This window comes from Trachurus trachurus (genome assembly GCF_905171665.1).
Source record: "Trachurus trachurus genome assembly, chromosome: 2".
Taxonomy (NCBI): Eukaryota; Metazoa; Chordata; class Actinopteri; order Carangiformes; family Carangidae; genus Trachurus; species Trachurus trachurus.
The window spans coordinates 9,303,830-9,319,175 of NC_139914.1; the positions used below are offsets into that span (position 1 = coordinate 9,303,830).

At 43.7% G+C, this 15,346-nt stretch overlaps 3 protein-coding genes across 3 annotated transcripts; 2 read left to right on the plus strand and 1 right to left on the minus strand.

Annotated features, from left to right (window-relative positions):
* Positions 1-371: 371 nt before the first annotated feature.
* unc50 (unc-50 homolog (C. elegans)) lies at positions 372-2,987 on the minus strand. The gene is made up of 6 exons (XM_083990026.1): positions 2,921-2,987; positions 1,851-2,126; positions 1,598-1,718; positions 1,362-1,501; positions 1,133-1,240; positions 372-1,045 (listed from the first exon to the last, which is right to left on the minus strand). Exons 2-6 carry the CDS (start codon positions 2,116-2,118, stop codon positions 909-911), a joined length of 774 nt encoding a protein of 257 aa, XP_083846152.1. The 5' UTR covers positions 2,119-2,126; positions 2,921-2,987; the 3' UTR covers positions 372-908.
* A 394-nt stretch (positions 2,988-3,381) lies between these two features.
* Positions 3,382-9,720, plus strand: LOC310999484 (NADH-ubiquinone oxidoreductase 75 kDa subunit, mitochondrial-like). Its single transcript, XM_083989927.1, has 19 exons — positions 3,382-3,482; positions 4,595-4,671; positions 4,820-4,911; positions 5,066-5,173; positions 5,287-5,363; positions 5,555-5,636; positions 5,745-5,875; positions 5,967-6,152; positions 6,271-6,405; positions 6,500-6,614; positions 6,703-6,848; positions 6,930-7,058; positions 7,146-7,275; positions 7,386-7,546; positions 7,635-7,789; positions 7,876-8,051; positions 8,444-8,578; positions 8,689-8,761; positions 9,395-9,720. The coding sequence occupies exons 2-19, from the start codon at positions 4,599-4,601 to the stop codon at positions 9,484-9,486; spliced, it is 2,196 nt and encodes a 731-aa protein (XP_083846053.1). The 5' UTR covers positions 3,382-3,482; positions 4,595-4,598; the 3' UTR covers positions 9,487-9,720.
* Positions 9,721-10,475: 755 nt separating this feature from the next.
* LOC310999585 (ras-related and estrogen-regulated growth inhibitor) lies at positions 10,476-13,439 on the plus strand (the record flags this gene model as incomplete). Its single annotated transcript, XM_083990064.1, has 7 exons — positions 10,476-10,527; positions 11,106-11,162; positions 11,274-11,347; positions 11,941-12,079; positions 12,500-12,593; positions 13,169-13,240; positions 13,331-13,439. 7 exons carry the CDS (start codon positions 10,476-10,478, stop codon positions 13,437-13,439), a joined length of 597 nt encoding a protein of 198 aa, XP_083846190.1.
* Positions 13,440-15,346: the final 1,907 nt, after the last annotated feature.

The window sequence follows — 15,346 nt, forward strand, 5'->3', positions numbered from 1 at the left end:
CCTGTCGAATTACTCAACTATTCCGCAACAGGAAGAGATTATTCATTATTTAGTGGAAATGCATTGTGGTCAGTGCTGAAAGTCTGCAACAGACTGGATCGAAGTTTATCAGAGCCCTCGTACGTGGGTGTCGGGGGGAGTTGAGTCGTCACCTGTGATTTGCACCTCTGCTCACAGTGACTCGATGATTCATGTGCAAGCAGAGGCATGTGACCTATAAACATTACTGTGATATTACAACACCATGACGGCATCATGTCCAGAGCCACTGTGAGGTTTTCTCATCCTGAGTCGTATTAAAAAACCTTCCGCAGAGACATGAGGAAGATCACACTTATGGTTTATTCTTCTTGGAAGTTAAACTCCAGTAACTTAAATTCATAAAACCGTTTATTCAAAGTGCTTTGGAATGTACACTTTAGGAAAAAGGAAATAATGCATCCCACATTCCTCCACTTTCCTTTCTTGTCTTTAATTAGCAGGATTTTCTTTTTCTTTTTTTATGAAAACTCAAAGAAACAAAGCATCCTCTTCAGAAACAAACCTCTGTGTATATATATTACAACCTGCCAGAGTACTATTTACAAATCATACAAAAAGAACAACAATAAAAGCTGCGTCTCGTCCGTCCCCTCGTTTCTGCGACTAGTCCAAACACACGACCCGTTGACTGACTTTGGAGCTCCAGCTCGAACAGGAAATCAAGTGAGAGTGAAGGAACAGTCAACGTCAATCAACCCAGAGGTCCCAGTTTACTGAGAGTCAACCAGAGGCCGAGTCCGTCTCCACCAGATGTTGACTGACAGCAGCTGGAAATGGATTTGAAATCACCCAGGTGTGAGCTGAAGAAGATTTTTTCAGACGGGCGTGGAGTTTGTGAGCGTCCAGTCTCGAGGACGAACCGGTTTCTACTGGACTCTGTACTTGTAAAACCAGCAGAGACCCTCGGTGAAGTTCCAGCCCAGAGAGACAGAGAGGACGTAGAAGAGGCCGAGCAGAGCGAAGGGGTAGAGCAGCACCACCGTGTTCTTCAGGAAGGGTAGAGCTGTGAGGACGACACCAGACATTACACATCTATTACACATCTATAAAGCCAATCTGAAATACGTATACATATGTGAATGGGCTTTACCGTTGTATCCTAAGAAGGTGATGTAGAGATAATAACCAATGGCAACGAGCCACAAAGTGTTTCCGACAAAGCAAGCCAGGAAGCCATCTGAGTTTATCACCACAATATCTAAAAAACACATAACACAACACGACACCTGATGAATTTACCTTTCATTGTCACCACATAGAAAAAGTATTTCATGTTATTCAAGACCTTTAAATCTCCGTTTAAAACCAAATCTACTCACGGTTGATGAAGAAGAGCTGCAGAAAATGCAGGATGACTAGAAGTGGGTAGAAAGCGTTGAGGTGAACATCAAACGCGTAGCCCCATTCCACGTCAAAATTTTTGCTGGGTTGTTTTAGCAGGTACTTGTTGGTGATAATCCTGGTAAAAGACACAAAAAAAAAAAACATATTCATTACTTCTTCCACCTCCTTTCATTTCACACAGGAGAGTAAACCAGACAAACTCGATACGCACCACATCAGCGTTGATATGAACAGACCGACTCCTATGCAGTCCACAAAGACCACCCACAGCAGCAGTTTCAGAGTCTCCACGAAGCCCATGTCCAGCACCAGACCAAAGCCTATTGTTGACACTGCGGATGAATACAAGGAGAAAACAAAAGGATTTAAATCAACCACAATGCACCAGTGTTTGTTCAAATCTAAGCAAGCAGCGAAGATAAATAGGTGTGGAAATGAAAGTGTTTATATTGATGCTGTCTCACCACACAGCCAGATGCTGAGCAGGACCAGGAAGGCAGGATCGTCTCTGGCCCACTGGTCCTTGGTCTGTTTCCTGTAGTGGAAGTTGCGGTAGACCCTCTGCGGCGATGTGAACAAGTACAGCATCTGCCACAGGGCAAAATCAAAGTCCATCTGTCTGAAGTGCAGCAGACGCCGCAGGTACTTGTAGCGTTTGGCCCCCGCCGTGTGGCGTGCAGCGTCCCTGGAGCCAAGGGCACCGTTGCTGTGCGGCGTGGTGGTCGGCAACATGGTGCTGTGAAGAATGAGGAAGGGTGGGGGAGAGGATGGAGGGTGAGGGACAAGAAAGACAGGTTTTAATAAGCAGACTCCAAGAAGAATAGTTGATGTGTACTGCATCAGCTAATGGTGATCCCAATAAAATAAATCAAATCAGATTCAGCACTCTAACCTTAAACTATATACATATATATTTTTGTTTTGTTTTTGGTTGTAGTAATGACAGAAAATAAAAAATAATAGTAATGCCAAGAAGCCAGCTCTTCTATGAAGTAGTATATCTTAGGTATCTTACAAAATTAGAGATATAACCAGGATATACCCCAACATATTTGGTGACAGACATAATGTTTTTTTTTAGATCGTTTAAGTGGACTACTCCTGTTTTGCTAATGCCACACAGTGTTATGGCATTACAGTATATAACAACCACAAGACACACTGCCATATGTCGTAAATTCAAAGTATACTAATTTAAATGCGTGCTATAGCTGTCAATATTAAGTCAACACAGAAAAACAAGGCGCAACAAACCTATTACAATCTCAAATGCATACAAAAAACGTCCTCTTGTAAACCATAACATCAGTTAAATAATTAGCAATGTTAGTTTAATCCACGACGAACAGTAATATATTAAATCTATTTAAGTTCCTTGACGCCATCAAACACAGTTAGCTTGTTGCTAGCTCGTTTGGTAAAGATACGGAGGCCTGGTTGGTGTCATTTGTCACAATATTTGCATAAACGCGGCAGTGACTGTTAAGTAGGAGATAAAAGGCAATGTTTCCAGATTGTGGATAATATTTACCTGTTTTTGCTGCACTCCTTCACATGAGAAAGCACCAAGTATTGCTCGTTTCTGTGACTGACTGTTTACGGACGCTTCCTGAACACGTCGCTGCTTCCGGTATTAGCCCGGTGCATCATGGGAAGTGTAGTTAAAGGTGAAAGCCGAACCCGTCAATTATTATGGAAACTAATAAACAAAAATTGGTGGCTCAACTGCTAAATAAAATTAATGTTACGATCATCATACTCCGAAATATGTTTATATCATATTTTACTCTCTACACAGGGACACTATGTCACATAATTAGCCCCTTTAATTTATATTCTGGGTTATGTACAGGACGAAAATACTTTCTATATCCAAAATTAGTACAGTATTATAAATAAAGTTAAAGAAACGAATTTACCGTAGGAAATGTCTTACTAAATGTTCATAATAACGCTTCTGAACTTTTATTGTGAAATCTGGACTCAAACGGAAATCCGACACTACGTCATTTCCGCTAACAGCAGCCATAGCTTTTCGACTGTGTAGTGAAACTCACATCACCGCTGTTCTGGTCAAGAAGGCCAAATAGCGAAAGGTAAGACCGACAAACACATTATGCAATTACACACGTTTAAATCGACATGTTATTTATGTGCATGCCCGGTGGTAAATTGTGTGTTTGACCTGAATACCCTTAGTTTCTCCTCTGACAACACTGCGCCGCCCGTGTCCTTGAGTAGCTAATGGTGTTAGCATGCAACAGGGAGCCTCATTGGAGGGCTCGTGTTACTTTTAGCTCCTTCTCTTGTGCACATTGATCAATAACAAAACGGTGCATTGTGGTGTTATAATATCGGTTTGATCTGGAAAAAGCAGCTTTTGTCCTGTGCTGTATCTCCTTGAAACGTCACGTGTCGCAGCGAGCATAACTTGTTGTGTTGTTGACAGTGACAGCCAGTGAGCTGTGGCAGTAGCAATCAGATTTATAGTTACCCTACCTGTTACTGTGCTAAGAGTTGATCAGCTGGACGGTGTATAAGATAATTGATTCCCAAACAATTGCCCTGTTGTGTCTAGACTCACATGACTCTCATATTTATTACATTACTTAAAGAAACTCAGAGGAAAGTGCACCAGTTGTGATATGTTTAATACCTTAATCCCTAATATATTCATAAACCAACCTCACATGATTCTGCACATTGGTCATGTTTTGTAAACCTTAGGTCAGGGAACTTTATTAATACCCGTAAGTAGATTTGTTTTGCACTAGGAGGACATCCTCATTTAAAAAAAAGACAAAAACAAATGGACACTTAAACAACATAGGACAAAGACATGGACAGAATCAAGATCGCTGATTGTGGTTCAAAATCAGAAAAATACATGCTCCATAAAAATATCAGTGTAACAAACTGTAACACATGTCTAGAGCATGGTACAGGGAGCAGAGAATAAGTTAAAAACAAAATAGATAAATAGACCATTTAATGATCTGATTAAGAGAGTTCAGTTGTTTAAAAGGAAGATGACCAAACCTCATCACTGACAAAAAATGACAAATGTCAAGGAATCGTGTCACAAAACAAAAGCTGTTGGATGGAAAAACCTCTTCATAGTCACAAAAGTCAGATTGCAAACCAATGAGCAGAGTATGTCAGTCAAAGTTAAGCTTATTATGTTGCCTGCTTTCTGTTTTCCATTCAGAGTCATGTTGCGACTGCCGACCGTCGGCCGTGCTCTGGCCGGAGCCGCCAAAGGCAGCCTGGCTCCGTCCAACACTGGTAAGATGTGTGTTGTTGTGATAACAAGATGTGGAACACTGTTTTTTTTTTTTTAGTGAAGACTTAACTCAAGGATATTTCTTTGTACGAGATTGTCATTTATTTATTGATATTTGATTTGACCATGGTCCTTTGCGTGCAATTTCAGTGCGTACCTCAGTGCGTGCTGCCAGCAACATGGTGGAGGTGTTTGTGGATGGGAAACCAGTGGAGGTGGAGCCTGGAACTACTGTACTGCAGGTGAGAAGTGTCAACTCATTCACCTACAAGATAATACAGATGTTATTTCTGATCTGATTTATGCTTTGGTTTTTCTTTATTTTGTGTAACTCTAGGTGTTTGTTATCATTTTGGCTGATTACTCTAATATCCCTCTCTCTCCTCTCCCTTTCAGGCCTGTGAGAAGGTAGGAATCCAGATCCCCAGGTTCTGTTACCACGAGCGTCTCTCCGTGGCAGGAAACTGCCGTATGTGTTTGGTGGAGATTGAGAAAGCCCCAAAGGTAAGAGGCTCCAGATTCAACACATAACACTGATACTGTAGCAGCTGCCTTGGGTCTGAATAATGATTTAAATGTTCACAATATTAATATCTAATTAATATCTGTGTTCTCAGCCGGTAGCAGCGTGTGCCATGCCCGTCATGAAGGGTTGGAACATCCTCACCAACTCAGATAAAACACGCAAAGCCAGGTACTAATTCAAATGTAAATATATATAAACCTTTTTGCGGCTCTGCTCCGCCGTTCTAAAAATAGCTTGCACCGATAATTAAAGGTAACGAACTTACTGCTAAGACTAAGCCAGTTTGCCAAAATGTTGAACTATCCCTTTAATTATTACACCTCTGTAAATTAACTTGATGTGTGTGTTTGTGTCATCAGAGAGGGAGTGATGGAGTTCCTGCTGGCCAACCACCCACTGGACTGCCCCATCTGCGATCAAGGAGGAGAGTGTGACCTGCAGGTGAGTTAAAGGGCCAGTTCACCCACGAAAACAAATCTCGCCCTGCAAATACACACACAGTAACCGCTGCTGTTTGCCTCTTTAACACTGCGTCTGTGCTGGATCCAGGATCAGTCCATGCAGTTTGGTGCAGACCGCAGTCGGTTCTCAGAAGGGAAGAGAGCGGTGGAGGACAAAAACATCGGGCCACTCATCAAAACCATCATGACCCGCTGCATCCAGTGCACACGCTGCGTCCGGTAAGTGGACAAAAAAACATCTCACATTGTTTCATGAGATCCTCCTCCATCTGCATGTTAATTTATTCCTGTGTGTGTTTTTTATTTGAAGTTTTGCCAGTGAGATCGCTGGTGTTGAAGACCTGGGAACAACAGGAAGAGGAAACAACCTGCAGATCGGGACCTACGTCGAGAAGATGTTTATGTCCGAGCTCTCTGGGAATGTAATCGACGTCTGTCCTGTTGGAGCACTCACGTCCAAACCCTACGCCTTCACCGCACGACCATGGGAGACCAGGTAGGAACGAGGATATTAGGAGGATGTCAGCTTTTTTTTTAAATCCTAGAATGGACTTTTCTTTGCAGCTTTGTGTCTTTTGTCATGGTTTCAAGTTTGATCCTCTGCTTGTTTGCAGGAAAACCGAGTCGATCGATGTGTTGGACGCCGTGGGCAGTAACATCTTGGTGAGCACAAGAGGAGGAGAGGTGATGAGGGTGATGCCCAGGCTGAATGAAGACGTCAATGAAGAGTGGATCTCTGACAAGACTAGGTGGGAAAATAAAAAACCAAATGACTGAATGTTTCAGGGTAAATTTATTTGAAATCAACTAAAGAGCTAAAATCCTAAAAATCCGTGTCCTCAGGTTTGCATATGATGGTCTGAAGAGGCAGAGGTTGACTCAGCCAATGGTGAAGGATGAAGCAGGTCAGCTGACCCCCACCACCTGGGAGGATGCTCTCACTCGTGTTGCCGGAGCAGTAAGTGTGTGTTTGCCACTTGATCCAACCCGAGGCCTGATATTTGATATTAATTGTTATTTATTCATTATATTATTTGTGTGTGTAGCTCCAGAGTGTGCAGGGCAGCGAGGTGGCAGCCATAGCAGGAGGGATGGCCGACGCTGAATCTCTGGTCTCCCTCAAAGACCTCCTCAACACGCTGAACTCGGAGAACCTCTGCACCGAGGAGGTCTTCCCCACGGCGGGGGCTGGGTGAGTCGCAGCCTAGGTAACGAGGTCGGAGGTGAAGTGTGTGTGTGATGCACAAGGTTCTCACAGTGTGTGTGTTTGCAGCACTGACCTCCGCTCCAACTACCTGCTGAACACCGGCATCTCCGGCATCGAAGACTGCGACCTGCTGCTGCTCGTAGGAACCAACCCACGCTACGAAGCCCCGCTGTTCAACGCCCGAATCCGAAAGAGGTAACCCCCTCCTCCTCTTCCTTGTCTTCCTTCCCCTCCTCTTCCTCTGCTTTTAGATAAAACTCACTAATTCTCCTCCCCTGTCAGCTGGCTGCACAACGAGCTCCATGTTGCCATGGTGGGTCACCAAGTCGACCTGAGCTACACCTACGACCACCTGGGAGAGGACGCCGCAGTCCTGAAGGAGCTGGCCAACGGCACACACTCCTTCTGCCAGGTAGCGACACACACACACACACCCACACACACACACGGTCCGAACAGGGTGTTGTTCAGAATAATCAAAATAATGCAACTTATTTATATTCTCCCTTCCCTGTTGTTAAGGTGCTTGCAGCTGCGAAGCGTCCAGTCGTGGTCGTGGGCAGCAGCGCCCTGCAGAGAGCAGACGGAGCGGCGATCCTGAGCACCGTGTCCACCATCGCTCAGAACGCCAGAACCAGCAGCGGAGTGGAGGAGGGCTGGAAGGTCCTCAACGTCCTGCACAGGTATGATGGTAACGTATTAAAGCTTCTATACGTGAAGCATAGAGGATGTGCCCCCCTGCTTATATTTGGTGTGTGTGTGTGTTTCCAGAGTGGCCAGTCAGGTGGCAGCGTTGGACCTGGGCTATAAGGCCGGCGTGGACGCCATCAGGAAGAATCCACCCAAAGTCCTGTTCCTGCTGGGAGCCGATGCCGGATGCATCACCAGAGCCGACCTGCCTAAAGAGAGCCTCATCATCTACCAGGGTACACACACACACACACACACGCACTATTCAGTCAAGTATATAATAATATAAGAATCCAAATTCATACGTTTTCATCTCCTCCAGGTCACCACGGTGACGTAGGAGCACCAATGGCGGACATCATCCTCCCCGGTGCAGCGTACACAGAGAAAAACGCCACTTACGTCAACACTGAAGGGAGGAGCCAACACACCCGGGTGGCCGTCACCGCTCCAGGGATGGCCAGAGAGGACTGGAAGGTCATCAGAGCCGTGTCCGAGGTGAGCAGGAAGTTAACTCACATCGCATTTACAGATGTTGTTCACAACTGCTCGTTAAAGGGATAGTTCAACATTTTGGCAAATTGGCCAATTGCCATAATCCCTATAGTTTTAGCAGTAGGTTTGTTACCTTTAATTGTCGGTGCAAGCTATTTTTAGAGCGGCGGAGCAGAGCCGTGAGCTGCTCAGAGCTATGCTATGGAGGCTAATGGGATTTCTTGGTTTCTCTCATCAAACTTATCAAATACACAATCCAACAACTCCAAAACTCTCTGGTGGACAAGTTGTGACCTGCACATTCACCAGCTATGAGATAATAACAGAACGTTACCAGACAGTTGTTTAGTTAACAGTTAATTTAACTGAATTGCTCCGTGTGTGTGTGTGCGCAGCTGGCCGGTGTGACGCTGCCCTACGACTCCCTGGATGAGGTCAGATCCAGATTAGCCGAGGTTTCTCCTAATCTGGTGCGGTACGACGACGTAGAGGAGGCCAACTACTTCAAACAAGCAAATGAGCTTGCCATGGTACACACACACACACACACACACACACACACACACACTGTTTCCTTAGATGATTTAGATCTCCCGGTGACTCTGTTTCCTCCCCCTCTCTCTCTCTCTCCCTCTCTCAGACAGTGAACCAGGACCTCATCGCAGAACCTCTGGTGCCGCCTCAACTCACAGCCAAGGACTTCTACATGACAGGTGAGTGTGTTTTTAATTTAGCTCATACACACATTTCACCCTCCTGTTGTCAAAGAAGGAAGGAAGGAACGAAGAAGGCATGCAGGAAGGACGAAGGGAAATAAGGAAGGAAGGAAGGACGGAGGGAAAGAAGGAAAGAAAGAAGGAAGGAAGGAAGGACGAAGGGAAAAAAGGAAGGAAGGCGGGAAGGAAAGATGAAGGGAAAGAAAGAAGGAAGGAAGGACGAAGGGAAAAAAGGAAGGCAGGAAGGACAAAGGGAAAGAAGGAAGGACGGAGGGAAAAAGGAAGGAAGGACGAATTAAGGGAAAAGAGGAAGGAAGGAAAGATGAAGGGAAAGAAGGAAGGAAGGCAGGAAGGATAAAGAAAAGAAGGAAGGAAGGGAAAAGGGATTGTGGAAAGATGGAAAGGGAAAGGAAGGAAAGAAAGATGGAAGGAGGGAACAGATTGTCAATTGGATCAAAAGAGGAAGGAAGAAGAAGTAAGGACGAAGGGAACGAAGGAAGGAAGGGAAAAAGGATTGTGGAAAGAAGGAAAGAAGGAAGGCTGGAGGAAGGGAACAGGAGGGTTAAAATAGAAATCCAGAAATGTACAACAAACCTTTTCAACCCTCTCCCTCTCTCTCTCTGTGCTCAGACTCCATCAGCAGAGCGTCACAGACGATGGCCAAATGTGTGAAAGCCATCACAGAAGGAGCGGCCGCCGTCGAAGAGCCGTCGGTTTGCTGAACGCTCAGTAACCCCCCCCTCACACACACACACACACACACAACGACAACAAACTCATCCGCTGAAAGAACACACTCTTCTCTGACGACTCTCAGCCTTGCTCCTTAATTTAAAGTTGTCCTTGGTGCTTGTTGTACACAGAATAAACCGCTCTCACTGCTGAGATCGGTCTTTGTTGAATAAAAGTGAGAAACGTATGAAATATAAATAAAATCTTACTCATGTCTTTACTCCTAGTCATTGTCTTGTGGTTCTTATATCATTACTCTGCGTAACTTCATTTCTGTGATCTACAGGTTGTGTGAGAATTAACGTCAGCCACTCCAGCATGAAAGATAAATCTCCTTTACACTGTTACACATCAAAATATTCGAAGACACGGACAGACGATGAGCTTTTGCCAGATAATCCAGGATGAAATGTGGTCAAATGTGGCGCGGAGCCCAGAGAAATACCCATAATTCTTCACTAACTAACAGGTTCAAATGAAGTCCACACACACAAACGGTGATTGCACAAAAACAAATGCATATTCTGACATTTTCAAGACTGGTGTTCACTAAAAAAAAAGTGTGTTTATGTGTGTTGAATGGATCGGGAATAAGATACTGGTGTCTGGAGCTAGACGTGTCAACTCCAAACAAATGTTTTTTGTCATATACTGTTCCCTAAGAGAGAGAGAAAGAAAGAAAGAGAGAGAGAGAGCTCTTAAAACACAAGCAGAGACACACACTTAAACACTGAAAAGGAGCGAGGACAGTCCCTCCTCTTCACTCCCTGTCTGCTCAGTGTCTGAGCCCGAGCTCAGGAGGCTCATTATTTCACTCCCTCTCTATATCTGGAGTTTATTTCCACTTCAAGGTCAGTATCATGGAAGTGCTACTTCTACATCTAATTATATTGTTCCTTATGTTTTTTGTATGTAAACTTATTGTGACTCTGTCCGTGTCTCTCTGTAGGGAGTTCATGCAGGGACAAACGGCGGGAAAATGGTTCCAGTTAAACTCCTCATCCTGGGAGCGCAGAACACCGGGAAAACAGGTGAACTGTATCTTTAACAGAAAATACATTTAGATGTAAAGTGAAGGTGCAGGATGGGGGGTTGTTGGAGGAGCTGTCACGTGTTGATTATGGAAAAATAAAGAGGTTAAGTTTAGGGTGAAGCTATGGTCACGGTTAAAGACGTTTTGCTAAATATGGAAATCTGACACAGGAGCTCTGAGCTGTTGCTTTCTTTCTTTCTTTTTTTAAAACAAGAGAAACACAAGCTCTGACATTATGTCTAGAAACCCAAAGTAACAGATTATATTAAAATCATTCCTGATGACATAACACAGCGAGGCTTTAAACAGCAGACACACACAAGTCAAACAAACAGGAATGCGTCCAGACACCTCCAGGCACAAACACAGAGAAAGCACTTGTGCGTTTGTTTAAACAAAGTCAGGGTTAAGATGACAAAGAGGATTTATCTTGAAGTAGCAATCACACTAAATAACACACAAACATATAGACAGGATGTAAATATAATATGACATAGTATAAAGGAGAAATATGAGTGTGTTTGTGTGTGTTTGGCTGCTCACCCTCCAGTCACCCAGTCTGTTTTCTGTCTCCAGCGCTGTGTGTTCGTTTCATAACCCGGCGCTTCATTGGAGAATACGACCATAAAAAGGGTAAATGTTTATTACAGAGAATTACTGACGTTACTCTGTCACTTCACGCCTGACTAACTGGATACAGAGCAAACAGTAAAATGTGTCTGTGTGTGTGTAACTGTACCACAGAGGTGACCTACAGATGTAGTCGGGTGGTCGACCAGGAAGCTGTCGATCTGGAGATTTTGGACGTCGCTTGTAAGGTAACTTTAATCTATATAATCACATATAATATGAATTTATTTATTTCAAATAGTTTTTTATTGAGTTTTCAAAAAACTGTAGTAAGAAAAAACAAAACAAAACAGTTGAAACTGACAGAGAGCTAATAGACACAATTGCATGAAGGCCATACAAACAGTTTTTTTTTTTGCTTCAATTTGTTACATTTTCAATAGTCAGCCCATGTACAGAAACAAAAAAATAAAAAAATAAAATAAAAAGGAAAAAAAAGGTCATATAATATGATTTTAATAGTTTATATAATATAATTTATCAGGCTTAAAAGATAATGTAAGACACAAAACAAAAACGAGTGGTGGTCAAAATCTCCAACAAGGTTTGGCTCATCCATCCCTGAAATATTAAATATGATGAAATGGTTGATATGATTTAAAATGATTAATTAAAAGTTTTAGTTTCATAGTCTTCTCATCTAAACTCAGCAATAATCAAGTTCCCCAACGTCGAGCCGCTCCGTTATGAACCTCAATGAATCTGATAATGTTCTGCTGACGTTTCAGTGAGTCAGCGTTTCCCATTATGGTTAAATATCAGACGTCATCATCTTCTCCAGGAAAGCCCTGCGGCCTCTCTGGAGTCGTCTATCCGCTGGGCCGACGGCTTCCTGCTGCTCTACTCCATCACACAGCGCCGCAGCTTCTTGGAGATCGCACAACTCAAGAAACTCATCGAGCAAACCAAGCAGAGTCTGGGTAGGAAACTAAACTTCACTGACTGACACTGTGCATCAGCTTTAATACTATAACATCTGATTATTTAAGCTTTGACAGGCTGAAACTAGACTATGTAGTATATTAGTCCCAGTATTAAATCAGTGAAACAAACAGCTCACTAACACACATCTCCAGAGGAACAGTGTGTTCACTGTGTTTGCTTTAAAAGTGCTGCGAGTCTCTGTTCATGCTCTGTCTGACATCTGTCTATTGTCATCTCTCTCTACACACACACATTCCCTCTTTGGTCTTCTGTAGGTAATTTGTTAACACACACAGAGATAGCATCATCATTTTGGTTTATTGCCTACACTCTGTGTGTGTGTGTGTGTGTGTGTGTGTGTGTGTGTGTGTGTGTGTGTGTGTGTGTGTGTGTGTGTGTGTGTGTGTGTGTGTCAGTTGTTCCCACAGTGCTCGTAGCCAACAAGGCCGATTTAGAAATAGGACGCGAGGTGACGACAGAGGAAGGACAGAGACTGGCCAAGGATTTAAGGTTGGTATGTGTTCGTACTGATGTTGAACTGTTGTATATTTTAAGTAGGGCTGCAACTATTGATTATTCCCATTATCGATTACTTGTTTGGTCAAAAAAATGTGTAAAATAATGTCAATCTGTGTTTCCCAAACCACAAGATGACGTCCTGTTTTGTCCACAAACCAAAGAGATAATCAGTTTATTGTCATAAAAGAACAAATAAACCAGAAATATTCACATTTAAGAAGCTGAAATCAGAGAATTTTGACTTTTTTTCTTTAAAAACTACTCAAACCAATTATTCGATTATCAAAATAATTGATGATTACTTGTTGCAGCTCTAATTTTAAGTAAACATCGTACTTTATAAACCAGCTTTTATGTCCTGAATATATTAATGTTAGATTTTGTGTGTCTACATTATATTATGGGAAGAAGACAACAACTTCATGGAGACATTGTGCATCTAATTAGGATCAACAGACATACAGTATATACAGGAGGTTATATATAAGGTTGATTAATATAAAATAGTGTTTTTTGTCTGTGCTAAAACTAAATGTGTGTGTATGTGTGTGTGTGTGTGTGTGTAGGTGTGGCTTCAACGAGCTGTCTGTAGCTGAAGCTGTATCAGCCGTGGAAGCAGCAGTGTTTCAACTCATCAGGTGTGTTTCATATCTAACCTGATTCCTGAAAATGAGATATATAGGCTACTGAAATATACTCAAAAAATCCTGTTTGTCTTGTGTTGACAGGCTGGTCCTGGATCAGAAGCGTCCTCTGCCCGACCGGCGCTCCTACATGCTGACAGTCCGCCACGCTCTGACCAGGAAGCTGACCCGCTCTAAGACCATGCAGTGGTGACACCGGGACGATTGAGTGTGGACCGGAGAGGAGGAAACTACTTCTTTTAGATACACAACAGTGGCACTGAGATACAGAACATTCACTGGACATCCACAGGGAGCCTGTGCTCTAGTTTGTTGTGTGTTTTATCCTCCAGTAGGGGGCGGCACAGCCATTTCACGAGACACGGACTCATCACAGGCGGACTAAGTCATGTGGATACCTCCTGCCCAGTTTGTGGACAGTGTTGCCAGGCCTGCTGCACAACAGAGTCCATAAGGAAGTGACACCAGCATGATGAGATGGTTAAAAATGAACATTTAATATACCGAGGCAATCATCTGTCACCTTCACTGTCCTCACACAAGTTGTTTTTTACATTTTAAACACCTCAAATATCCACTCGGTGACCCGTGAATCAGTACACAAGTTAGAGTTGACCTTGTTGTCGGAGTGTGTAGATGATGTAACTGTGAGTAAAGACCGGAGCTGGCTTTGATTACAGTCTTGGCGTTATTCAACTCCCATTTCTTGTCCTCTCTCCCAGCGTATCCCTCTCTCCTCATTGCTCACTCTGAACTTCTGAACCTCACGATCAGCAAGAGACATCTGAAGAGAAAGAGAGAGGGGAGGGAAAAAAACAACACAAAAGAGCGCCAGAGGAATAAGCCGGCGCTATAAGAGGCAAAAGGAAAACACTTTGGCATCTTATTGGTCTGTAAGAGCTGCTCAGCTTCAGCCACACTGCTCTGTTTACACAGTCTGCTCTATCTGCAGCCACTTGTAAAGCACACTGACCTCCACTTAGTATACATCACCTCCTCCACCCAGCTACCACCAACCAACCACACACACCCCTTGTGGGCTTTTACGCACAAACATGGTGCGGATAGTTACAGGTTTGACTTTAAACTCTTAGTCATTTCTATTGTATATACATAAAATCCTATTTTTGATCATATTTATGGACAGTTTCGGCGTATTTCAGGTGGATGTCGGCCCCCTAGAAGCTCTTGATCACTTGTTAAAAAGCTTTATTAATATCAAACCACTAATTTATATTCACAGCAATGAGTTAGTGCTACTGCCAGAGAGAGGACATGATGAGAACTAATTGTCTGGAGTGATGATGCAGTGGAGAACGAGCCCATCTTTGACTCACTCGGAGTGTTTTCATCCACCTCGATGCTTTGATGTTCCCACTCTTCCTAACTGCCATGCCAACGGGTCCTGAGCGGAGCCGAGGGACAGGCGGCGAGCGGCGGAGCAGCGGGAGGAGGAGGAGGAGGGCGATGACAACGGAGAGTGACGACGACGGAGAGGTGATGACATCACGGGTGGTCACCAAGGCGATGAAAGGTCAGATCCCAGTGTCACCTCTTCAGCTAAGAATAGAGCATGAGTCATACCTTCAGCATCACACCGGCGGCCAATCAGAGAGCTGCCTCTGGAGATGTGCAGCAACAGATGAGCAGCCAATCAGAGAGCTGTCACATCCAACACACAAAGTTTGTCAAAATCTGACCTGAAATCAGAGGTTAATATTTAATAATGGATTTTAACTTGTAATATTAATGACATAAAGCAGCTTCTGTGCATCCTGCGGTGTGCGTGTCGCGTTCAGGAGGGTTTGGACACTTCATCACTAACTTTCCATCGTTGTAAGTTTTTGCATGGGGTTCCTCCCACCGCGCCAGCAGCCATTTGTTCACATTCATCGCACCACAGTCTGAGAATCGAGTCGATTTCATGCTGAAGTGACATGAGTAGACGTTATAAAACTTTACAGGGTGATAATATGATCGTGTGTTTACAGCTTGTTCTGCTGTTTCCAAGCGGCAAAAAAAAAACAATCAAACCAACAGTTGTGAGCGATTTGGCGACACCTCTGGTGACTGGTGGTAACTGCATGTACTTTTTCCGTC